The sequence below is a fragment of the Haliotis rubra genome, unplaced genomic scaffold (genome assembly GCF_003918875.1).
Source record: "Haliotis rubra isolate DU_JTF1 unplaced genomic scaffold, ASM391887v1 Scf158, whole genome shotgun sequence".
Lineage (NCBI taxonomy): Eukaryota > Metazoa > Mollusca > Gastropoda > Lepetellida > Haliotidae > Haliotis > Haliotis rubra.
In genome coordinates this window covers 1,083,191-1,111,139 of record NW_025765536.1, presented here as the reverse complement: position 1 = coordinate 1,111,139, position 27,949 = coordinate 1,083,191, and the positions used below count along the sequence as shown (strand labels likewise).

Sequence of the window (27,949 nt, the reverse complement as noted above, 5' to 3'; positions counted from 1 at the left end):
AGTTCATGATGGACAAATTATGTCACTGGAAACATACTGGCAGTTGCTGATGGGCTGGAAGTCCCATTGACGACACACTTGCAGTTGGCATTATTTTATTTGGCACTTAAGTAGATACTTGCTTGAGTGCAAAAACAGCGTCATGAATAATTTTCTTCACATTTGTACCGAAATAGCAAATTCATCCAGCAAATATCTTATATAATCTGAACTATTTGTAATTCAAGGAACCAAGTAACCTTGATGATATTTCCATGGACTAAAACTTATCCCCTGTTATCCTGAGGCATGTTTGAAAGCGTCACCGTGTGATGTCAGAGCTATCATGGAGGTGATTGAGATGATATATAACACCAGCAATTACTGGGATTTCTTCAGTCATTTCTACTTATAGGATTGCAGTAATTTTCACATCTGCTGTTTCAGTTTGATATTGAGAATTGTGTGCAATCCAACATCTCAGATATTTGTTAGACAGCAAGTTGAAACTGAAAGCTGATAATGACATGATCATGAGTTCAGATTGACAAAATTGCTGCCTATATCGGTGAATAGTGTTATCTGATTTGCTGCTTGTGTTTTCCAGGAAAAGACCGGTCCAAAGTTGGAAAGCGAGACACTATGCCTGAGAGGTGATGAGGTCAAGTTCCTCAGCAGTTTGGGAGGCCAGGTCTTCATGAACAGCTGAGAGGTGAGGTCGACTTTGTGTCCATGAGGAGATTGAGAGTCTGCAGGGGATGGTTGAAGGGAGACCTAGAATAGACGTCTGCCTGGTATAGGAGGGAGACCTAGAATAGACGTCTGCCTGGTATAGGAGGGAGACCTAGAATAGACATCTGCCTGGTATAGGGGGGAGATCTAGAATAGAATGCCTGTAGTTTTGTTGTGTACTTTTCTTGTGCATGTTCTCTTTCCCTAGCCATTAGTGTAGCCTAGTGGTTAAAGCGTTCGCTGATCACGCTGAAAACCCAGGTTCGTTGCTCTATAGGGTAAAATGTGTGAAGCCCATTTCTTTCTGGTGTCCCTTGATATTGCTGGAATGTTGCTAAACACATTCACTCATTCTTGTATACCATCTTATCATGACCTCCTATCTTGGTTTGAGATCTGTTGTGAGGCTGAATACTTATAAATGTGAAAGTAGTATTTGCATATATTATTTCCTCCTCTTCTCTCTCCCCCCTCCCCCCATGTTTAGCGTGAAGTGGGGGATATAGTATTATGGTCCATCTGTCCGTCCGTACGAATTGGAATATCTTAAGAATCGTCCCAGTCAGGTTTAGTGACCTTGACCTTAATCTCTAGGTCACAAGGGGACTTTATCATTTTACCCTTGTCAGCGAGATATCTCTAGAACCATTTACTGGACTTTTATTCATATTTGACACCAAGCTTTATCTAGGGAAAGTGCAAGGCCCAGTCGATTTTGGTGACCTTGACCCTAATTTCAAGGTCACAAGGGGACTTAATCATTTTACCCTTGTCAGGGAGATACCTCAAGAACCATTCAGTGGATTTTCTTCATATTTGACGCCAAGCTTCATCCAGGGAAGGTGCAGGGCCCAGTTGATTTTGGTGACCTTCACTTAATTTCAGTATGTTGACCTGCATGTTAAGATGGTCAGCGAGATATCTCAAGAACAATTAACTGGATATTTTTCATATTTGACACCAAGCTTCATCTAATAAAGGCGCAGGGCCCAGTCAATTTTTGTGACCTTCACATAATTTTCAAGGTCACTTTTGACACTTTGAACATTACAGCATGTTAACCTGAATTCACTGGATTTTCTTCATAGTCTTTCAAGACTTCCCTTGAATGTTTTTCAATAAGCAATTTTTTTAGTACCATTTTTGCATATTTCATACACTATGACATTCATGTCAAGGTCACTTTGAAGATTTCAGCATTTTAATCTAAATTCACTGGATTTTCTTCGTAGACTTTCAAGACTTCCCTTGAATGTTTTTCAATGAGCAATTTCTTTAGTACCATTTTTACATATTTCATACACTATGACATTCATGTCAAGGTCAAAGTCAGTCTTTAAAATATTTGTGTGTTTGAACAACTAAAGAGCAAGATATCAAGAGAGGTTGACTGGTCATGTTTTTGTTGACATTTAACTTCAGCTTAAACTTTCATTACTTTTTAAGTTTGATTTGATAATTTGCGGCAAGGGATTATGTCACCTTAGTGACAATGCTTGTTTTTCCAACTAGATAATTCCAAAGATAAATGAGTAAGAAATTTTTTATTTTCCTTGAACAGCAAATGTAAATTTTATTATTATTTGCAATTGGCAGATGATGAATCTGCATAGTTTCTGATTCTGTATTTTTCTGGTAATTTCTGAGAAATTTCAACTTTTTCTATTTTCTGTTCTTTCCTACCAAGTTCTCTTTTCGACGTGAATATATGTTATCCAAGATAATTAACAGAAGGGCTAAATGTTGTGGAGTTCAGAAACCTTCAGGTGAGCTGCAGTACCTGATGGTTCTCTTTTCCACATCTTCACTGAAACTGCACTGTAATTATGGGGCCGTGATCAACTACACTTGTGTCATCAATTCACACAATTCCAATCCAATTTCAAGCATGGCTGCTTTAGGGACCACTGTTGCAATTTTACCCCAGAATTTAAACGGTTCTTGATGCTTCCTGTATGTAATATCACATGCAGTGTATCTGTCTGGCATGTCAATACTTGTGTCAGATGTTTTGGAAATTTTGATTTATGATCCATGTATGATCATATTTATATGCATTTCATGTAAGTTGATGTCAGACATTTTCAAGTGGTGAACAGACTGTTGCAGTGTGATCAGGCAATTGAAAATGTATGATTAAGTAGAAGTGAAGCGTTAATGTTGTATTCTGTAGTTGTCCTTTACATAATTTACAAAAAATTGTGGAATCATGTATTTATGATTAAAACTATGTGTGAATGTTTTGCTTTAGAATTATCAAAGTCCAATGTTAAGTAAAATAGTTATTGTTGTATACTTAGGATGCTGATGTTATTTCACTAGACTGTAGTTGGGGAAGCTGTTCAATATCAACTTTATAACCTGCATGGATCACCCACACTGCAATCTCACAACCACGACTATTTGTAAAGCTGACAAGAGAATACTTGGACTGTCAGATGTTAATCTGGACTTTCTTTGTGAGTGTACTTTGTGTCAAACACCTGTGTATTCGTGCCATACTGTAACGTGACTCCCACACTTTCACATGCTCCCAGAATTGCTTAAGACAAAAAATATAACCTTTTCTTTTTCACTTACATAAGGGTTGACAATGATTTAAAGAGCTTCTCCAAATTTCTTTCTTTCTTTCAGAATCAATTATTTTCATACTAAAAAATGGCACATTGTGTTTTTGCCAGAATCCTGTAGTTCATCTTGTACTTTTGGTCATCATTCTGATCTTACGACGGAGTGATGGCAATAATGGCCACTTTTATCTGCTATGAGTTTGGGTGTTACTAGTGTCGGCTATATTGTGCTGGTTGGATACTGAACCTGTCCGTAGTTCTTCAGCTGGAGCAAGTATGCGACACATACAACCTAGCCAAATTTTTTCTCCCCAAAACTGAATGTTAATCTGAAATTAATATTTGTGTGGGTGTAACAAACACAATCAGCAGGGGGACCTTGGTTTTAGTTTAATATTACTAATGTCACCGCCTCCATGGTGGCCTGGATACAGCATCAGCCAGAGAGCAGACGGACAGTGGTTCAATGCCCTGGCTGTGTCATACCAGATGACAGTGCAAGATTGTAGTTGTCATCCTGTGTGATGTTCATCATTAAGGGGATGAAACAAGACATTGTAGGGTCTGGTCTGTATGACGTATCTGAGTAGGACATCCAAGTTATATGTCAGCCTGGTATGTCCGAGTGAGTTTTGGGAAACTAGACTGGCAGCCACACATACATGTATGGACGACACTATAGAAGTGAAGGACTCTGAATGAGATGTTAAAGCCCATACTAGATAACGATTTTATCACTGTGGTTCTCAGTGAAGGTCTTCCCTCATCCATTCATGCCCTGAGAATCAATGACTGTAACACTTTGACTGAACAGACGGCCCCAACTGTAGCCCCCAACTAGTGCAAGGATACACAATCAATGTCATGGTAGTCTTGGGTGATGTCTATGTCATGACTTAGGATGCAGCTGATACTGATAAAGTGGAGAAAATAATACTGGTAGTACTTTGATAGAGACATTTGTAAGCTATTTGTTCAAGACCAATGGAGAACCAGGTTAGAAATGGTCTTCAGCAACCCATGCTTCTCCCAGAAGATCACTTAGGAGATCAGGTGGTTAGGATAACTGACTGATGCATGTCATTGTATCGCAATTACCTATGGTCATAATGTCAATCACAGGATTGTGTGGTCCACACTGTGGAGATCAGGTAGTTAGGATAACTGACTTGGTTGATGCATGTCATTGTATCGCAGTTACCCATGGTCATAATGTCAATCACTGGATTGTGTGGTCCACACTGTGGAGATCAGGTGGTTAGGATCACTGACACGGGATTGTGTGGTACAAACTGGAATAGAGCATAGGACGACATAAAACAACAAACTAGTTTTAAAAAAACCCCTCTTTATTTGTTCACATAAACTCACCTGGCTGAAAGTTATGTGAGTGAAAAACAAGATATTATATATATGTTCCTTGATTCACCTTTGTGTCACAACCATGCCCTCTCCATGGATAACTATAACCAGGATATCGACACCCTCAGGTAACATAACACACCAATATGATCAAGAGGTTGAAATCCAATTTTCAATATTGCCTCTTTAACAGCTGTCATTAAACCCTTTTTGTTTTATTTATTGGCATTACTCAGCTAGTTTTGTTCAAATGTAATGGCATTTGGGAAATGCGTAGTTTGTAATAGTACTAAACATGTTACTTTTTTCACGAGGTATAAATTCGACCTTTATGTTTTGATCCTGTTTCTCAGGAAATACCATACAAAAGAAGTCTACAATGCGTGTATGATCTGTATTGTAATGTATTTCATAGTATGGTCAAGTTATTTGCACTTTACTCTTACTTTCTGTCTTCAATAGTTTTGCGAAAAAAAATATTTAAATGTCAGTGCTGACAGCTGCTTATGATTTATGGCTGTTTTCATTGTTAACTACACGACATGTGCAGGCTGAAGACACGGCTTTGTTGTGAACAGGGACACCGTAGTGACAGCAGTAAGAGATCAGGACTGTCACACTCCCTACTCCTTGGACCCGTGAAGATGCTTGAAACTCCTCACACTCCCAACTCCTTGGACCCGTGAAGATGCTTGAAACTCCTCACACTCCCAACTCCTTGGACCCGTGAAGATGCTTAAACTCCTCACACTCCCTACTCCTTGGACCCGTGAAGATGCTTGAAACTCCCTCACACTCCTACTCTTGAAACTCCTCACACTGCTTGAAACCCTCACGCCTCCCTACTCCTTGGACCCGTGAAGATGCTTGAAACTCCTCACCCTCCCTACTCCTTGGACCCGTGAAGATTCTTGAAACTCCTCACGCTCCCTACTCCTTGGACCCGTGAAGATGCTTGAAACTCCTCACACTCCCTACTCCTTGGACCCGTGAAGATGCTTGAAACTCCTCACACTCCCTACTCCTTGGACCCCTGAAGGTGCTTGAAACTCCTCACGCTCCCTACTCCTTGGACCCGTGAAGATGCTTGAAACTCCTCACACTCCCTACTCCTTGGACCCATGAAGATGCTTGAAACTCCTCACACTCCCTACTCCTTGGACCCGTGAAGATGCTTGAAACTCCTCACCTCCCTACTCCTTGGACCCGTGGAAGATGCTTGAAACTCCTCACGCTCCCTACTCCTTGGACCCACCTCCCTACTCCTTGAGAAGATGCTTGAAACTCCTCCCTACACCCACTTGAAACCCTCACACTCCTTTGGACCCCCTCCTTGGACCCGTGAAGATGCTTGAAACTCCTCACACCTCCCTACTCCCTTGGATCCCCCGTGAAGATGCTTGAAACTCCTCACTCCTGGAGTCACCTCCTACTCCTTGGACCTCCTTGGACTCCCTGAGACGCTCCCTGCTTGACCCGTGAAGATGCTTGGGAAACTCCTCACACTCCCTACTCCTTGGACCCGTGAAGATGCTTGAAACTCCTCACACTCCCTACTCCTTGGACCCATGAAGATGCTTGAAACTCCTCACACTCCCTACTCCTTGGACCCCGTGAAGATGCTTGAAACTCCTCACACTCCCTACTCCTTGGACCCGTGAAGATGCTTGAAACTCCTCACACTCCCTACTCCTTGGACCCGTGAAGATGCTTGAAACTCCTCACACTCCCTACTCCTTGGACCCCTGAAGATGCTTGAAACTCCTCACACTCCCTACACCTTGGACCCCTGAAGGTGCTTGAAACTCCTCACGCTCCCTACTCCTTGGACCCGTGAAGATGCTTGAAACTCCTCACACTCCCTACTCCTTTTTGACTTTTTGTAGGGAGTGTGAGGAGTTTCTCAACCACCTCAATCAAAGTGATGAGGTTTGGAGCCTCCTCGGGTCCTCAGAGTGAAGAGGAGTTTCTACTCCCTGGAGAAGAAGATGCTTGAAACTCCTCACTCAGGCTCCCTACTCCTTGGAAAGGAGAAGATGCTTGAAACTCCTCACGCTCCCTACTCCTTGGATCCCTGAAGGTGCTTGAAACTCCTCACGCTCCCTACTCCTTGGACCCGTGAAGATGCTTGAAACTCCTCACACTCCCTACTCCTCGGACCCGTGAAGATGCTTGAAACTCCTCACACTCCCTACTCCTTGGACCCGTGAAGATGCTTGAAACTCCTCACACTCCCTACTCCTCGGACCCGTGAAGATGCTTGAAACTCCTCACGCTCCCTACTCCTTGGACCCGTGAAGATGCTTGAAACTCCTCACACTCCCTACTCCTTGGACCCGTGAAGATGCTTGAAACTCCTCACACTCCCTACTCCTTGGACCCGTGAAGATGCTTGAAACTCCTCACACTCCCTACTCCTTGGATCCCTGAAGATGCTTGAAACTCCTCACGCTCCCTACTCCTTGGACCCGTGAAGATGCTTGAAACTCCTCACACTCCCTACTGCTTGGACCCGTGAAGATGCTTGAAACTCCTCACACTCCCTACTGCTTGGACCCGTGAAGATGTGGGTTAGAATTGATCTTCAGTAACCCATGCCTGTCATAAGGGGCGACTTAACGGGATCAGGGGGTCAGGCTCGCTGGCTTGGTTGACATCGTATCCCAATTGTGTAGATTGATACTCTTGCTGTCGAATACTGGATTGTCTGGTCCAGACTCAGATTATTTACAGACCGGCGTAAAACTAAACTCACTCACCCGCCGTCCTCCTTGGCCTTCTCTCACATGACTGGACATGGACTCACCCTGAAGACACGGCTTTATCGTGAACAGACACTGTAGAACCAACACTTAGAGATGAAGACTGTCACACTGAACACGCTTAAACTCAACACACTCCCTACTCCTTGTCCTGCTGACACATGACTGGACAAGGACTCACCCTGAAGACACGGCTTTATCGTGAACAGACACTGTAGAACCAACACTTAGAGATGAAGACTGTCACACTGAACACGCTTAAACTCCACACACTCCCTACTCCTTGTCCTGCTGACACATGACTGGACAAGGACTCACGATGCCATACATTCTGACACAAAAAACTATTTCTTATACGCCTCATAAATCACAGGTCATACAAGCTAATTGTCGCTCTCCTTAAGCACCTAAAATCAATAATATTTGACTCTCCTTAAGCACCTTAAATCAATAAATATTTGACTCCCTTAAACTCAGTGAACTTTCAAATTGAAGATGATATCAGTTTGTAACTCAAACCATCAAAATTTTCTGTACAAAGGAGATCTATGTATAAAACGTGTCTGTGAGCCTGAAATTACATGTGGCCATACTGAGAAAGTGCCTTTGTACTCTGATGATCATAACTGCCATACTTCATCTCTCAATAATCCCTTTATGAAAAAGGGCTTTTTATTTTAAAAACAATTTAGCTATACCGCATCAATCAAGTCTCTTTGTAAGTCAAGATATAAGTTAATATATAGATTTAGGTGTGGAATGCAATGCTGATTAAAGCAATTTTGTGGTGATACTGAATCTAGTCTGTCTGGCTGGTAACATTAGTCTGTGACATTTACCGTCCAATGTAATGTCTGATCAGCACGACATACGGATGGTGTCATTTACCTGTAATTAACATTAACCCAAGTTGATATTTGAAATGACTTGGAGACCACATCTTTCATTATTGGCTACATGTTGATGTTGTGTTGGAAGTTGGTTAGAGACAAATAGGTGCTTGTTAACACTGTTATTGCCAGCCACAAAGGGAAATGTACTAACACACATACTATTTGACAGTCCATTCTCTCTTGCCTTCCTCCTTTGTGTCTCTCTCCTTCTGTCTTAATGTTGTTTCGGGGTGTCCTGCGAGGCCGACATTTGTACCTTATAGACATGCAGAGAGGTGCGCCAGACCGACTTGCCGGTGTCCTTTGAAGTCATGAACGCCAATTATCATTGTTTTGTCAGTATGGGGTCATCTCACCATTTCAGTGAATTTAGTTCACCACTTACTAAATACATGGTTTATGGTTTAAACATATTTATTCATGTGATCATGACAGGATTGGCAAACAAGCATAAAATATGCTTATATCAATGCCGCTCCCTAGCAATGATACAGTAGTAGTATTAATAACGATAGACAGTGACCTACACATGAAACGGGTGCAAAACATAATGGAAATCTACAAGGATAATGCTGACGATAATACAATTTGCAAAGAATCGTTGAAGGCAAATAAACTCAGTTTAAAATTTAGTAGCTGTTGTGATGTCATGATATCAGCAAGGCACGGCATGTAAATAAAACTATAGGTTAGGTAAATTGCGAGAATCTGATATAGTTATATACAGATTTCAATAGTTCCAGACTTACCTGTTCTGATGAGCGAACGACATATGGATGGTGTCATTTACCTGTAATTAACATTAACCCAAGTTGATATTTGAAATGACTTGGAGACCACATCTTTCATTATTGGCTACATGTTGATGTTGTGTTGGAAGTTGGTTAGAGACAAATAGGTGCTTGTTAACACTGTTATTGCCAGCCACAAAGGGAAATGTACTAACACACATACTATTTGACAGTCCATTCTCTCTTGCCTTCCTCCTTTGTGTCTCTCTCCTTCTGTCTTAATGTTGTTTGGGGTGTCCTATGAGGCCGACATTTGTACCTTATAGACATGCAGAGAGGGTTAATTGAGACCGACTTGCCGGTGTCCTTTGAAGTCATGAGCGCCAATTATCATTGTTTTGTCAGTATGGGGTCATCTCACCATTTCAGTGAATTTAGTTCACCACTTACTAAATATATGGTTTATGGTTTAAACATATTTATTCATGTGATCATGACAGGATTGGCAAACAAGCATAAAATATGCTTATATCAATGCCGCTCCCTAGCAATGATACAGTAGTAGTATTAATAACGATAGACAGTGACCTACACATGAAACGGGTGCAAAACATAATGGAAATCTACAAGGATAATGCTGACGATAATACAATTTGCAAAGAATCGTTGAAGGCAAATAAACTCAGTTTAAAATTTAGTAGCTGTTGTGATGTCATGATATCAGCAAGGCACGGCATGTAAATAAAACTATAGGTTAGGTAAATTGCGAGAATCTGATATAGTTATATACAGATTTCAATAGTTCCAGACTTACCTGTTCTGATGAGCCCGAATGACCATATAAGATGGATGACAAATTAAATCCTCTACTAAAGAAGTATGCGTTTGATTTTATGTCATTAAATGTAGAACAGATGAGGAAGAAATGAAGAGCATCTTCAGTGTGATGCCCGCAGTTACATTCAGGACTAACATATATATCTGCTAAACTTATCTCCATTTAGATCGCTACACCCAAGCCGAAGTCGGGAGTGGATTATCTGCTAAATTCTTGAACCATGGAAAAGATTCAAGTATATTTCACTGGTGTTGTGTTCATTCAGTTTATTTTTGAATTCCCCAAGAGTATTGGCGTTTACGATGTCTGGAGGGAGAGAGTTTCAGATGTTTACCATGTCAGGGATAAATGAATTGGAGTACAAACTAGTATTGCATTTAATATTTTGTAGGTCTGAATTATTTCTCAAATTTATCCACTTGCAGATGATACATTTTCTGGAACTAAACTAGACAAATAATCTGGAACTAATTTGTTAACCATTTTGTGTAAAAATATGTATAATTTTTTATGGCGTCTTCTATTTTCAAGTGAAGAAATATTTGTCTCAGAATATAGTTTATTAAGACTTGAGCCGTGAACAGCTCCGCAGATAGTTATGACTGTGTCAAGGTTTAATTTTCTAGAAGAAGCGGTTGTTTGTTAGTGCAAGTATCCCATACATGACACATACTGAATACACTGAGTTTGACTTCACCACTTTAGTTTTAAAAAACCCATGTTCACTGCTTACTGAATTTACTTTGAAAAGTAGTGAACAGTTTTCATAAAAAAATTATTTGTTCTGGCTATGGTATAGCATTTTTGGGTATAACACTTATCTGACATTATAAAATATTTTCAATTCAGTTGCAAAGGCTCACCCATCTCTGTTTCGATTCATTGTGTTCTTGAAAAGGGAGCAGAAAACCACGAAACCCTCCTTCACCAGTACCTCAGTGGAGGGAAGAGGCTACCAAAGAAAAGACTTCAGACTAACTGCATCACTACAATGCAGTTTTAGGACGAGGTTGTAATTTTTAATTTATTAATAAATGAACGAACAAGTGTGTAAAATGTACATGTTTGTGTGATAATGTAATGAAAATACTATATGCTGTAAATAAAAACATCATCTTTCCAGTCGTAAATAACTTTTCCCCAACTTTTTTATGAAATGTCCTCCAGATGTAATTCCCCACTGCCATTGTTTCGCTAATCCTTTTTAATTGGCAAGTTTAAGTTGCTGTGCCGGGCCGACATGCTAGAAGGGGCTGAAACCGAGAAATTAACTCGATTGTCGGCCTGGCAGTACCTCCCCATTGTTTCAACCTGTAATGCTGAGTGTTGTAAACATGTGGAACTTGATGTGCTGCAAGTGAAAGTATTTTTATAGCTCTCAAATTTTGTAAAGTAAAAAGATCATGAATCTGTAATGAAATCAGATTTCAAATATTGGTGACACATGTACCATGGTATTAGTTGAACAGCATTATTTGGCTTTGGTTCGATATATGTAATGCAATAAAAAAACATTTGGTGTTTTTGTACCGTCATTTCTATCTAGTCATAACATGACAGTTTCGTTCAAAATAACCAAAGATTACGGTTATCTTTGTTCCATGTCATTAAACAATGTAAGGTTTGGTTCTTGTTGACAGTTTTCTGCATCATGTAACGAACCGAAACGGATCCTTGTACCGCAGTATGTAACGTACCATGGTAAGAGCATACCGCTTCACCCCCAATTTCAAATGTCTCAACATGGCAGTGTGAACATTTCCGTTATCTCTACCAGGCACAACATGTCTCCAGTAAAATATGATGGTCATGACAGCAGACGTTCATGCGGATCCGATGATCGCTATGTTTGTGTTCCGTGATAATGTTATCACTGTAAGTCTCCAGTAAAATATGATGGTCATGACAGCAGACTTTCATGTGGATCCAATGGTCGCTATGTTTGTCTTCTGTGATAATGTTATCACTGTAAGTCTCCAGTAAAATATGATGGTCATGACAGTTAGACTTCAGTAAAATATGATGGTCATGACAGCAGACTTTCATGTGGATCCGATGGTCGCTATGTTTGTCTTCCGTGATAATGTTATCACTGTAAGTCTCCAGTAAAATATGATGGTCATGACAGCAGACTTTCATGTGGATCCGATGGTCGCTATGTTTGTCTTCCGTGATAATGTTATCACTGTAAGTCTCCAGTAAAATATGATGGTCATGACAGCAGACTTTCATGTGGATCCGATGGTTGCTATGTTTGTCTTCCGTGATAATGTTATCACTGTAAGTCTCCAGTAAAATATGATGGTCATGACAGCAGACTTTCATGTGGATCCGATGGTTGCTATGTTTGTCTTCCGTGATAATGTTATCACTGTAAGTCTCCAGTAAAATATGATGGTCATGACAGCAGACTTTCATGTGGATTGAAGACACAAGACACAATGCTTCAGCTGGCTGCCCTGGTACAACTGAAGTAATGTAGCTGGATGTTGTAAGCTACCAACAATATTAAGGAAGGTGTAACAGTCGACAATTAATATTATATGTGTTTGAACATGTACCAAATTCTAGACCAGAATTTTTACCTTACTGTAATTTAAAAATTGTTAAATCTTATGTGTCAGTAGACAGCACAATTTCCTGTAAGGACCGGGACGGTGGGGTAGCCTAGTGGTTAAAGTGTTTGCTCGTCACACTGAAGGCCAGGGTACAATGTGTGAAGCCCATGTATGGTGTCGCCCGATGTGATATTGCTGGAACATTGCTAAAAGCAGCGTAAAGTTAAAGGAGAATACAAAGTTAAAGGAGAATACGAACGAAAACAAAACTTTTGATATATTGTAAAGGATATTCTAAAAGTCACATTCCGTGATTAAAATTGAACAAAAAGTTTGTAAAATAGCAATAAAAACACAAAAACGTACTCGTATTTCCACCTATTACGGAAACACCCGACAGTTAATGAGCAGAGGGGGTATTACGTGACATGACGTCATAAGTGCCTGTTGCTGATGGCTTTCTCTTTGATTTTACCTCACAACTTAACAGTGTCCGTGGATTCTGAAGCAGTAAAAGCTGTTCCTGGTGTCATTTCTGATATGGATGTTAGACCGTATCAATACTATCCGATTTTACATCTTACAAGACAATCTTCCACTGAAGATGAAGAAGAATAATCAAGCGAAACGGAGACACCGCTTGAGGTCAAAATAAATATAAAAATAGACCATATCATTTAACAAGATTATTATTTGTCAGCAAAATGTCATACAGTTCCAGCCAGCAAACTCACCCCTATAAATATATGACCAGTCACTAAGAATTATTCTTAAAAAAATGTGATTACAGTTCATTTTGTGTCAAATGGGTGACTGTAAGGTGTCTGGGATTTAAAAACAAAATAATTATGCTTCAGACGAGGGAAAATAAAAATTATCTGCTTCAAAAATTACACTGGAATTATTTTGTTGAAAAAAATTAGGATCCTAGTTCTCATTAATAACGTATCAAGTATCGATACAAGATCCCAGCCTGGTCGAACAGAGATAATATTTGCGACGCGGATAAGTTATTCCCCGAAAACTGGTGAATTATAAAATACTAGTCAGGACAACGTATGTTTCCCCATTGTTTGGTTATAGAAATAGTTATGGTACTCGGTCATAGCCTTAGAATGACATCCTGTCAGCCAATGAGAATACAGAACAACTTTCACGGCACACACTACTGGCAAATAGCGAGTCTGATGCCGACGTGCGTAATTGGACAAAATGGAAAAATATGAAAGCAGCAAGTACTTCATGATTTGCCGTTGTAATTTTTCGAGTTGACTGCATCATTTAGGGCTCCAAACCGAAAAGAACGTTGTAGCGAAACATTTTCAAGCTCTTGTGAAATCACTTACTGATTTTGATAATATATATCTCATGTGTACCAGTCGAACTGCCCCAGCTACAAAATGCCCCAGCAAATTTGGTCATTCATTCTAATTTGTTCAAATTTATTTATAATGATTGAATATATGCCATAATTGCATAGTTTTTGTCAACTTATTATAATATTATGTTCTTCATATAAAAGTTATTAGGAAGTAATATTTCTGATAAATGTTTCATTAGTAAACTCATAACTATGTATATACTTATATATGAAGAACATAATATCAAAGTTGACAAAACTATGCATTTATGGCCTATATTTATTCATTTTAAATAAATTGGGGCATTTTGACTACCTCACTGGGGCAATTTGACCAAATTTGCTGGGGCATTTTGTAGCGGGGGCAATTCGACTGGCAACCGGACTTGATTTAATTTATGTTAAAAATACCACTGACAGTAAGTTGTTACAGGGAATGATGGAGTATAAATGAATCTCGTGGATACTTTTTCCTTCTTCAGCCTAGCTTGGGGATTTCCATCCCCCATGCGTGCATGTCTCTTTCATATGCGTCCGACTCGGAATGATCGGCGCATTTCTCCTGCCGAAATCTGTCATTTCACTTGGAAAACGGAAGAAATGGTGGTTCTTTCCCACGTTCGATGATGCCGTGCATCCCCAGGCAACGCAATACACCATCGTACCATTTAAAAGAACGACAGAAACAACACGGTTTGTAGTACTGTAGCACTTGGTCTTTGGCAATATGGCGGACTCCAGGCACATTTGACGTCACGAGCGGAAAGGTCACGTGGGTTCCAGCGAAATATGCATTTAGCCGAAGCTGAGATTTGCAGAAACTGTTTTCGCGATTAAAACATAATTATACATAATTTTTAATTGAAAATTTGGGAATATGATTCTGATGACTTTATCTTTCACCAAGCAAATTATTGCAATTCACTCGTATTCTCCTTTAAAGTCACCCTCTCCTGTAAGGATCCTTAAAGTAGTAACTGTGGATCATCTGGACCCCTAGTTTTGTAGGTCTAGGTATCATCATGGAAACTACAGTATTTTTGTGTGTGCAGTGCCCCTCTGAGTGTGTACAAGTTTGCAATAATTGACATTTCATTTATGGTGTGTTGTAAAAACATCATCTTACAAGGTCAAGCTAGTAAACAGGAAATAATTAACTTGCAGACAGAAAATCTGAAATTTGTGACCAAACATCGCTAGAGAAGATGATGTACCATTTCCTTTGTATTCCTGTGTGCCAAGTTATATGCAGAGATGAAGATTGTGTGGACTTGAAGCCTTGAGGTAATGTGGTTGTTCAACCTTTGTATCTATGTCAACAATGTTACACAACTGCGAGTCATTGACTTCACCCCTGGATTCCAGCTGGGAGTCTCCCAGGGATGTTCCCATAGAGAGACTGACACTGAACTACCAGTTGTTTCAATCAAGATTTTTTTAAACTTTTTAATTTCTTGACATTTTGGACATCTTGAAATTTCTTGACAATTTCTTGTTTCTTGAAACACAATTACTTTGTTCTCATATTACAAATGAAAATATTTTAAAAATTCAAAAGCATATTTCTTTGCCTAAGTAAACAAGCAGAACTATTTCAAAACTCCTGCTTGATTTTTCTCACTGAATAAACTAAAGATGCTTTTGAGACATTGTTTCCTTGCAAACTATGTATTCAGAGTCAACATACACACAGGCCATCAAGAAGTCAGCCACAGCTATCTGAAACAACAAGTAGTCCAGAAAAATGAATGTGTTAAACTGTAAGTGACTCCCTCTCATAAAATCTTCAGGTGCTAGCCTCAGAATTAACTGTTGTTTCCTAGTGGCCGCATGGGAGCTGAACACTGACAAGTACGTCCTGATAATGTAGTATTGGTTTCTGGTAAAGGCAGTGTGTATTATATAGCCGCTGCATTGAGAACGTTGGTCATAATAGCACGTTAGCTGAGAGGGGTATTAGCTTCCATGGCCCCGTCAGGATTCTGCTTCCCACCCACGTCAAATATTGAATATCACTAATAAATGTCTGCCTTAAAGCACCATGTCCTGTAGACTCTATCTCATCTTGAACAATATCCTACTGTTACAAATGATCTCAACAGCTCATGGCTGGCTTTTGATGGACCGGGGTTGCACAGATAATTATCAATACAATGATGGGAATTTTCCAGTATTTCGTAGTTATCTGATTTTCTGGAGCGCCTTTGAAGTGATTGAGTCAACATTTGGCTGTTGAGAAGTGAAGACAATGTTTAATGTCAGTGTATTCAACTTTGTAAAGTTGAGAAATGCGCTTTGAAATGTATGGTGGATGTGGGAAGTGAAGAGAACAATAGGCAGAGTGCCTCAAGACACACCACTACAGCTATATTGAACATTAACTTTGAAGAGTAAAGATGCAGGAAGGCTTGTAATTACATGGAGATTAAAAGGGGAATTAGCCTAATCCTATTTTCTCCAGGAAAGGTTAACCATTGATATTTCTATGAGAATTTCATGATATATTTTCCATTCTAAGGGTCAGAGAAACAGAGGTACAGATAAGCTGCGTATCTGCGTAAATTACGCAAATATTTATGTGAAAACTCAATTCCTTTTAAGTCTATTGCGTTCAAGTACGCTTGAATTTTTGTAAATACTCAATAAATGTGATCTTACCTGTGTACACACAAAAATGTCAAATCTTAGCTTGCGTACAGGTGGATAGATAAAATAACAGGTATTTTGAGAGGTTCTATTTCAGGACATGAACTTGACAACTTGCAGTCTTTCTTATCGTTTCTCATATTACAGATCAAATATAAATAGCAAACACTAACAATTAAACTTTATTGTACTTTTAAAATTAATGGAAAATGGTAAAATACCCAATTGAGTTTGAGTGAGGTGAGTACAATATATTTGGTTACTTAATGGAAAATTAGGATACCCAATTGAGATGAACACAAGCGAGTACATAACCCAATGGTTAAAAAGGTTATCTGTAGCTCCGGAGAAACAAATTGGAGCCATTTTGTTGGTTCTAAATTTAATTTTATCTCTAGCTCAGCTGATAAATTGTGATCTTTTCTTTTGTATTTCAGAATATTCCCTGGTTGATCAATCAGTTGACGTTTGTCCTTTCAGATGTTATCAGTAATACATGATCATGTTTCTGATATATACTGTTATCTTTCTGAAATACAGTGTTATGTCTTGCTGTCGATATAGATCCTAGATATTGATAATTGTTAACTAAATATTGATTGATAATCGATAAATATCGCAGTCGTAACTTTGAGCAAAAATGCCTAAAAAATCTGATAGAAATTAATATATTTCACATGACTTGTGAGTAGTGACATATTTTGCATGAGCTGCTAACAAGACCTGAACATGATTGAGAAGCAGACCAAGAATAAAGTCCTAAATTTGTATGTTGTGTGGGAAAATTAAAACATGATTCTGTCATGAAAGTTTAAGTACGATATTATCGACAACAACACTTTTCATATTTTCAATCATTAATAATCATTTTACCCAGGCCTACACTGTTGTCATGAAATGTACTGTTAAACACATTGTTATCCAAACATTCTTATAAAAACCACTACAACCTTGAAATACATGGTTATCACATTTCTGAAATGTAATGTTATCTTGGAATACAGTTACCCTGAAACAGATATCCTGACATACATTGTTATTTTGAAACAAACTGCTATCGTCAAATATACTGTTTTCAGGAGATACATTCTTAACATGAACTAAAATGTTATCATCATTCTGAAGTACACTGTTATTCATTTTTAGCTAACATGAAGTATAGTTGTGGCTTGTTTCCCTTGTGTGACATCTGAAGACATAATGCTTCAGCTGCAACCTTCATCCAAGCTTGGTAACGCAATTCCAACCTGATCTTTAACAAGGTTGCAGCAGCAGCCATATTTATGTAACAATTTTGCTAATGTTCGAGTTTTACATTATTTGCAAGTGTTATTATGAAACATATTCATGCAATAATTATGGATTTTTTTATTTTGATGTTACCAGTAATTAAGAGTGAGTGAGTATGGTTTACGCCGCTTTCAGCATTATTCCAGCAATATAACGGTGGGGACACTAGAAATGGGCTTCACACTCGTATGGGGAATCGAACCGGGGACTTCAGCATGATGAGTGAATGCTTTAACCTCTGGGCTACCCCACCAGCCCCAGTAATACAGAAAATACAGGTGAGCTTCAGAACCTTGTGGGTGAAAATAGGAATCTCAAATTAACATAAATAGGTAAATAAACATTGTTTTATAGTCACAAGATTTGCATACCTTTTAACCCAAATGCTGCTTTGACATAACAAGACAAATTTATTTAATTGATGTAGCTCTTTCAGAATCATTCATGATTGAAATGCACAGCATGACTTGTGCACTAGCTTAGTGTGACATTTGATATGGTCAAAATATGGTATCAGCATCAGCTTTCAAAAATCTTTACCCATTATTGACATCTATTTCTGAATAGCTTTTGATATTAAGTTTATTTCTATCGTTTATGTGATATTTTTTCATCACCTCAAATTTCCCCTCGCCAATACCAATTTAGGACTTCCTGTAATTTTCTGGAATCATGTTCTGCACGAGACGGTTTTATGATAGTGAGTTGTAGTCGTCTGTACCAGCACGGCAGCCCTGCTCCGTTCCGTGGCCTTCAACATCACTCTGTCCCTAGCAGGAAGCTGTGGATTTGATTTTTTCATTGATGTTTGTCATAACCCTGTCACAAGTCACTGATGCATTGTGGGTCCGTCCTCCCACGCCTCAGTCAAGTATTTAGACAAGAAACTTCTGTCAAAGAGCGGTTGGATTCATGGACTAGTCTGCATCCTCCAGATTACAATCCACGTTGATGTGATTGCCATGTTGACATGCCTAATATCTGTAGCTTAATAGGCTAATCCTGCTGGGCTGGGCAGTTATGGCTTGTTTCAAAATAGAACGACTTTACACCAAGCTGTAAATGTAATTATGCCCTGACATTTTTATACATACAGGTTTTATTTCTGTAAGTGGTTTCATTGAAGGATTAAATTACGTTCTTGACTGACATCAGAAAGACAGAAATATAATGGCAACATGCACACCTCAAGTAATGTGATCACTGACGTTTGTGTTATTGTTACGTATTGGTACTCACGCCACCTTGTTTTGAATTACCCGTCACTCAAGTCAAGATGTAAATTGTGCGCTCTTCCTAATTGCAATATCTCCCCCTGACAACTGTAGTTCACGCAGCACTGATTATCAATTTTGTCCTCCATTTACACTGTAATATTTCTATACGAGCAATAAAGCTCCTTGACTCTGCTCAATTGATCCACTCGGAGTCACTTAAAGATGTCCTTGCCATTCATCTACACAAGTTGGATTGCAATTTATTTCAATATTGGATGACAGCGCACTCTGATGAGGAATGCCAAGTCCAGTTGTAGTGGTCGATCTATCAACGGCCCATTGTGAGACATATTAAATGGCCATACATGGGAGACAGATCGAGGGGAACATTTATGGTGGGTCAAAGACGATGCGACTAGTTTGGGGTCTGGAATGAGGCATCACGGTTGATGATTGCAATTTGTAAGGTATCACATCAGTGATGTAAGGCTGGTGATGGTGAGGAAGGCTGGGGTTTTCTGGATGGCAGATACCACAGGAGAATTGCTAGAATTCTGCTGATGTCAAAGTGTCATCTGCATGTTGCATGCATGTGTTATCTAAACTTAAACCTCTGGGTCATGTCAAGGTTTCCCTGTTGTCTGTTTCCTCCAAGCAATAGGACTCATGTACTTTATGAGTCATCACTTCAATATGGACATCCATATGTAGGCCAGGTGTGGAATTAACATGAACGTCATGCAGCTAGATGACTTAAGAAGGATAATGTGCAATCGTAAACACCATAAACAGGCAGTTGAGCAGGCAAACAACTCTACCATTGCCTGCTGTGTACCGCTGTCTAGACAGACACAAATACATCGCCTCTATTGGCCACAATTATCCTGTAATTGATGCTTGTTTCGCAATATGTTTACATCAATAGCAAGCAGTCCTAGTACTGTGAATATACATTTGTATTGTACTAAAACTTTAAACTTGAATGGCTTTCATTGTTTTCCATGCCAGTTGGGGCAAATTTTATTGAGTGTATTGTTTACAGAAGGAGATTCTTTTCTTCTTATGGTATTTTGATCTATTTTGGTTTCCAAGATGGAAACTGACATAGCTGACGTCAACTGGTGTTAAGAAGGGCTTGAGCAAGCTCAGCTTTTGTGTGGCAGACAGTGGATCGTGTTCATATCTTAAACTGAGATATTTTCAAATGCTATTCTATTCAATTCAATTGTTTTGAACTCTAATAACATCTCTTCCAGAAATGAGCTTTAAATATTGGACAAGAAATATCTGATTGTCATTGTATCTCAGTGTCTGTCAGTGTTGAATCAACCTTATGATATTGATTCTTAGAAATAAAGTCAGTTGCTGTGATTGGATGAATGTACCTGATGCTTTCCAATTTTAGATGAATATGTTCATGTTCTTGCTTACTGGTTTGAATATTATATCATATTGAATGGTATTTCTAACAGATGATTTTTATGGATGTTTTTTGTCCATCATCGTTGTCCATTTTTACATTTTCAACTTAGTTTTCGAAACTTTTCATATGTTTGTTCCAATAAGTGGAACAAACATCAAGGCATGCTCAAGGCATGCAAAAACACATCATGAATTTTAATTGCGTGAAACATGGTGGATGAGAATATCATAATACTTAGTTTCAAGTTCGAAGGGTTAGATTTTGTTGGTTTGTTTGCGCCTTTTAAATCAGAAATCAAAGATGTCTGCCAGCAGCCATATTGGAAAATACTAAAAGTTCTAAAACCTGTTTTAAAATCTGCCACAAAAGTCATATATATCCTGAAGCTGTTTATGGCCATAACCAAGTATTTGTTTTTATAAAAAGAAATAAAATTTTATTCATGTTCATTTCATAGTGGCACAACACATATGTTCCATCTTTTTGAGACCCGTGAGGGTCCGGGTTAGAATGAGCCTTCAGGAACCCATGCTGTTGTAAGAGGCGATTAATGGGACCAGGTGGTCAGGCTCGCTGGCTTGGTTGGCACACAAGTCAAAACATTGATTGCACAACAGTCTTGTTTCCTGTTGACTGGGTTCCATCCTGTTGCGTAACTTAGTACAATAACCAGTCCAGAATTTTGAGACCAATTCATTCAACTGGATACATAAATATTAATCAGAATTATTTGATACATATAAGCACTTGTATATTGTAACACTAGGCTCCTTCTAATCCTTGCAAACACGGCGTGCAGCGTGCTCTGTTGTACAGCGTGCTCTGTCGTACAGCGTGCTCTGACAAATGGAAATCGTGGAAATCTCAAAATGAGGCTCTGCCGCTAGAAAATTTTGGCGGTCCGGTATGGACTTGATATTATATCAATCACATTGTGCATTACAAAACTACACTGAATAAAGTTTAAAATTAAAAGAACACATATCAGGTGTAACCAGTGAGCCAGATGACTTGTGAATCATTTTAGTTAATAAGACATGTTTGTCAAATGGGCAGCCTGTGACATCCTAGTTAAGGTCATGCTGCCTACACCATCTTTTGCCATAAAAGTTACGATCTTTGCTTTGAATATAGAAATTAAAGTTATTAAAGTTTAAAATTAAAATTAACTTGTAAATACCATTTTCAGAGGATATTTTGTTCATGGCATGAGAAACAAGTGCATAAAGTCTTTCAATATCAGTGCCAGATTGCTTGCCTTGGATGAAATTCCTTGAAGACATAAGTTACAGCTTATTTGTTTACTTGTGTAATAGTTAAGATAATAGTTAAGTAAGTTATTTCTGATATAAAGACTTCCTTATTATGCCCTTTATACCCAGACATCGGTCATTTATGTCAATACAATTGGTGTGTGGGTTGTGTTCGCAGACTGTCACAGACTGTTGGTGTTAATCTTTAATGATTTCTTCATCGTTAAGCTGAAGATTATATAAAATGTGATCGGCTTTGCTCCTATATAATTGGAAATTTGTTTTCTATCTTTTCCAATCTCAGCAACAAATGAACATGGAAAACAAACAAATCTTGAAAAGACATGGACATATTTATTATTAGAAATATTGAAAACTACCATGAAAAAATGTTAGGAAATATCATTTTCATCTTCACTGAAAAGGAATTTTGTGGAAAAAAGCTTCAAACATATGATGTTTTCATATTCTAATCTTTTTCTTTTACTTCCAATTATCAAAGATGTTAATATTGAAGTAAGGGAGCAGATATAGGTGAGCTACATGGCCTCACTGCAACAGTTGTCTTCTTTCTTTTCTCTCCTGCTCACTCTTCTACTGTCTCTCCATTACGTGTATGTTCAATACAACCCATGCTCTCTGTCCCTCATTCTTCTCATTGTTTCTCATTTTTTCTCCCCATCAACCTTCAAAGTCACATTGAGCTGAGTGCCTCTCTACACAGGTTAAAAGCAGGGAAAACAAAGATTCCATCAATTACTTGTAATGAGGTCAGGCATCTCAAGGTTACAGTTGATAAACATGTTACACATTTTCTCCAGTTTGTTTGGTGAAATGTTAAGACTTGACTATTCAGAGTATGGCAACATGACTCTAATATTGATAGGGCATGTGAAACCAAATCTTTCTTTTCCTGGCCTGAAGCTTGCGTGGGAAGTAACAGCCATATTAAAAGGAGATTCCAATTGGGCAGAGCCATTGTTGGACTGTAAAATTCAAACGAGGCAAGTATTTGCCATTCACTCTCATTCCCGTTATATGCAGAGTCAATATATGATATTGACAGACGAGAGCTGGCCACCAGGCGAGGTGCTTGTTTGTGTGCAGTAGGTTTGGTCTCCATTGAATGCTAAACCACTGAAGTCAAAGATAATTTGTCAAAGAAACAGAAGTTTATAAAAGGTAACTGATCCAGTCTAGTGCACAGATTCAGTTAAAAGACACCTATTGATTTTGGTTTTTATTACCAATGTTGTAAAACAGCTTGGATATGTGACATCATTCTAACTTGTATTTTGAACCAAGACTACCATTATGCCTGAGTTTAGGCTCTGACCATTTAGTGGGTTACCATTTAAGCTTGTATTGGTTGCCTCACTGGGATTTTTAGGTTCAATATGTATGTATATAGAGTCCAGGGTTATTCAGGGGCATATTTTAATTAAATGTTAAAATATGGCTCTTTTGATTTAAAAAAAAATCCTTTGTTTGAGTAAAATGAATAGCCAGCACTTTGTGTGGTTGTACATGGTTGGCAAACTTGGGACTGATGTTGTGAGTTGTGCTTTACAATAGCAGTTCCTTCCAACCAAGGAGGAGACCGCCTCCGTGGTGTAGTGGTTAGAGTGTCCGCCCGGAGAGCGGAAGGTCACGGGTTTGATCCCCGACCGCGTCATACCAAAAGATGTTAAAATATGGTACTTGTTGGTCCCTGCCTGGCGCTCGGCATTAATGGGTACAACAAGGACTGGTCGTCTCGGAGTCAGTATAATGTGTCTGAGTGGGGTATTCATGCTTCACTGTGGCGTGGTGTCTCAGTGGGCTAGCACTATAAAACCTGCTTAAGTCTGGTCTAGTACAAGCAGCCGCACATACACATACACACGCATGCACGTCGTCATGTGAGTGAAATATTCTCAAGCGTGACGTTAAACCCAATTTCACCTCACCTTACCCACCAAGTATGCAGTAAGATAAATTATAATTAAAACATTTGCAGCTATTTACACATCCAATCCACATATTAAGCCAGTTAGAAGTTAGAATCCACTTTGAGGTTTGTAAATATTGCTTAGATTGAATACTGATGGGCCTATTTCATTACTAATGCTAGTCTGTCTTCCAGGATCCAGTTGTATCATTGCTTCATTAACTTATGTCAACATTAAACCCTAATGATACATTAAATCCTTAATGCATCATTAGTTAATGGCAATGTTAAAAACGGTTGTATCAAACACTTATTAGCGTATCATTATCTAATGACGTCCTAATGTAAATATTTTCATTAAATTCGGGGATTCCCCTAAATATTTCCCACAATTCCGCAACATAAACACGCAAGCGTTACTCTCGGTCATCTGTCAAAATGGCATCTTTACGGCTAAACCTCGGAACAAAAACAAACATTTCGATTGCTGTGAAGAAACACATCTAAATAATTCTGAAGGCCGAAGTGAGCTTTCTGCCATATTGGATAGGGTTTACAAAATCAAGTTTCGCTTAGGCCGGTCATATGACGCCTATTACATCACGTATATTTCATATTCAGTTGTGACAAATGCATCGCTGAATTCCTCATGCATTTTAGAATCAACTTACAAATGGTCTTTGTCACTAAAACTAAGTGTCCAGAAAAAAAAAAGAAACATTGGGTGTGAAAACGGAGCGTTGTGCTCATAACACAGCGCTTGCTAGAAAAGTAAACAAAGCGAAATCAGATTTTATACTGGGCAGCATTTCCTCAAGTTTTTGGACATAAGTTTCTCTATTCGTAGCATGCATTAGCTCAATAATTTTAGAATATACACAGAAAGAGTATCGTAGCAAGAACTAGAAAATTAAAAACAGATACAATACAAAAATTTGATATATTCATGTGCAGCGATACGCCATGCCAGACACAAAATCATGGAGAACGACATAGGCAATTATCGGCATTTCTGACTTTTTCAATGAAAACAATAAAAACAAATAACCATACGCAGATAGTCAGAATGTTTTCGATTACTTACATCATACATTTATGGGCAAAGGTTCCCTCGCAAAATCGTGGGCACATATATCCACGAAGCCGCCATTTTATGAGAAATCGGTCATCGGTAGTGATGTCATACGTCAACATTGTTGGCAATATCTGAGGTGAAGGTCGGTTGAATAAGAATAAACACACTGTCCTGCAGATTACACTTTAATATGTTTCAGTATTATGTATACTTTGCGTATCGTTCACATATGGTTTCATGAAACTAATTTCACTATCAACATTTAGTATTTTAAACCTAAGTAAAACTGACATAATAAATAAAAATTATTTATTTATTTCATGAAATGTATATATGCACACGTTTTTAAAGGATATGTCTTGTGCATTGAATTTGTTTATGTTGTGGTATAGACAAAACAATGGCGTATAATCATTGGCCAGGTGCGCGTTTGTCACAAATACTTTGAGTATAATTCCGTGAACAAAACACATCCACGAACATGTAGTGTCCTTATTCACAGAAATTCTCTCCAAGTGATCTGAGTTACAATGACTTAGTATTAAGCATAGCGGAGTGATCCCCCCTTATCTTTATAAGCTTATGACCTTTTTGTAGCCATTTGACGTCATAGGGGAAATTCCATTTTCAACACATATTGCGATTCATTTTTAAGATTGAGTGTATAACGTTAAACATAGGCACACAAACTAATTTAATACATACCTATGTTGTTCAGGTATCAGGCAGAATTTTATTGGCTCACACTTTCCTTAAAGATTCCAAATTGAAAATATAGTAGCACAGTACTTTTATCGGTGCACGATAAAAAGCAGAGAATTTTTTTGTTTTTAACGCACAACAAAATTAGGGGTAACATTTAGCAGTGTCTACTTTTCAAACTGAGTTTATACCATGAGATAGGACATTTAATACTCAACATTTCTGTGTAATTTCATAGCTGTAGGTAGATAGAGTGCTGCGCAAACGAAATTCTGGCGCAATGTTCACTTTTCCAGGAAGTTTAATGACGCTCTAATGATACCCCATGACCTTCATTAAGTTAATGACGCGCTAATGACAACACGTCATTAAAACCATAGTACAACAGAATTTAATGACACATTACTTAATGAACATTTAATGGCTCGTTAATGCTTCATTAAAGTTTGATACAACCGGGTCCAGATACTTAAGAATAAATTAAAAGAGGAGCCCAGAATGATCTTTTAAGTTCTTATTATATCAAGAGTTGTTCTGGGCTCCTTTGCGATTTTATTAGTGGTTACTTTTGTAGATAAAGTTGTGTAGCTTACCAAGCTGCACGTTTCAGTTAGAATGAATCAGAATATACTCAATGATGTGTGGCCGGGTCAGCTACATAACTACTGACAACTGTACTTTACACTGTTCCTATGTCATTTTAGATAAAGGTGGTTCCCATGGCAATTATTTTGTCTGCAATTTGATCACAAAAAGTACTGTATGACTTAAACATTATGTATGGACTGAGGCTACTTAGTTGTAACCTGAGTAGCACAACGTTATTTCCTTAGTTGATACTGTGTAACCTGTAGCCAACATCTCTGTAAGAATCACTCTTTAATTTTGTTTTATTTGTTTTCTTCTTACTTGTGTTTCTGTAAATGTCAGGAAATCGTGGGGTATTTTTAGCGAAATATTTTACTCTTATTGTGAAATAAAGATGAAAATTTAAAGAAATGTAAATGTTCAAGAATGCTTGAAATATGTTTTAAGGGGCTTTATGATGAAATACGAGATCAGAAGATGAGGAAAAATGCATAGGCTCTGTTTATAACATTTTAACATGTCTTCAGAAGCTTTATGTTTGCTATTACCCATTGGTAAAAGTTGTTTTAGAAACTGGTGGATGTATCATCCAAGCTATTGCTGATGGCCAGCATCTTTCTCTGCACTGATTTTTTCTGGTGAAATTATTCAAAGGCATTTAGAAGTTGGTGTAGTAATACAAGACAAATATATGGATAACATCTTCTTTATTTGTTTCTCATGACATTTCTGGGCTAGTTCTTGATCCACCTGAAGAAGCAGAGAAAGATGCTGGCCAAGAACTAACAAGCCAAGAAAGGTCTTGAGAAACAAATAAAGAAGTTGTTATCCATATATCTGTCTTGTATTACAAGTTTCTGGTTTTCTTGCTTCCATGCTGTGGATCTACATCTAGTAATGTGCATGTTACTGTGAACCTAGAGGAATATTGTGGTAATCACTCACTCACTTGATCACCCATGTATTCTGGGAATGCACCCATGAAACATCATGTCATGGCCCTTGCAGCATTGATGGTTGAACACTTGTATGACTCCCAGAGGACATAAGCACCTTACAGTGTATTGTGATCAAGTTCTATTAAATCACAACTGGCAGGAAATAACACTTAGTCATATTAATGTAAGCCCTACTTATCCAAACAATCTTGCCATTTCATTTTCATTACCGGTAGTTTTCATTTCCTTTCTATAATGACTGTAGACTAATTGAATGAATATGTGACATATTTTTTGCATTGTTTTGTTGCATGCATCAAACTAATTTTGTCACACAGGATTTCAGTTTGTGTCTTCAGATGAATTGCTTCTAATCATGATTTGTCTTGTTTTACAGGATTGGGCTTCTAAAGTACAAGGACAGCTTGAGAAGCAGCTGAATATCACCCAGGTCTAACAGAACAGAAAGTCATTTTAGAAAAAAATCTTAGTTAATGGAATTGAAAAAAAATCAGAGCATACAACTTATTTTCTCTGGAGATGATCATACCAAGGACATACATTTACAATAAAATCATTGCATTTATCTGCTGTTTGCATGGGGATATTTTTGCATTGGAAGTGTATGCTCACTTAGATGTCATTATCTGAAGGAACAGGTGTCGTATGTAAGTTTAATGACTGGAAGGAAACATCCTTTATGAGTTTTTCTCTATTATTTGTACATATTTGTAAAAAAGATACTCTTTTATGAAATACAATATTTTGGAAGAATACATATTTTCTGTACAAATATACACCTTTCTAATTGTAAATATATATGTTATAACAGTTGTTTGTAAATTAATGTGAAATAAACGTTGTGTATGCATGATGTGATTATTTTGTAATTCGTATGTTTGTGGCTTGAGGAATTATAACTGTATAGTAACTGTATTGGAAGTAACTATCAGTGGCAGCTTATGACTGAAGTGCTAGTAAAATGTTGTGTGCTGCCAGAGGGTGAAGTTTGTCTGCCCATGGGTATTTTACAAAACAAGGCTGGCCTGATATTTCAAGAAATTATACTTAGTGCAGTTTCTAGAAGGTGTGCTTGTATAAG

General features: G+C 38.2%; 1 protein-coding gene across 4 annotated transcripts in view; it reads left to right on the top strand.

Annotated features, from left to right (window-relative positions):
- The window catches only part of LOC124271162 (protein MCM10 homolog), a 69,008-nt gene extending 41,287 nt beyond the window's left edge, over positions 1-27,721 (top strand). For all 4 annotated transcript variants that reach the window (XM_046706236.1, XM_046706235.1, XM_046706237.1 and 1 more), the window contains exons 23-24: positions 587-691; positions 27,245-27,721. In XM_046706236.1, coding sequence (XP_046562192.1) covers positions 587-688 — 102 coding nt within the window. In that variant the 3' untranslated portion in view covers positions 689-691; positions 27,245-27,721. The remainder of the gene's footprint in view (positions 1-586; positions 692-27,244) is intronic.
- The last annotated feature ends 228 nt before the right edge of the window (positions 27,722-27,949 follow it).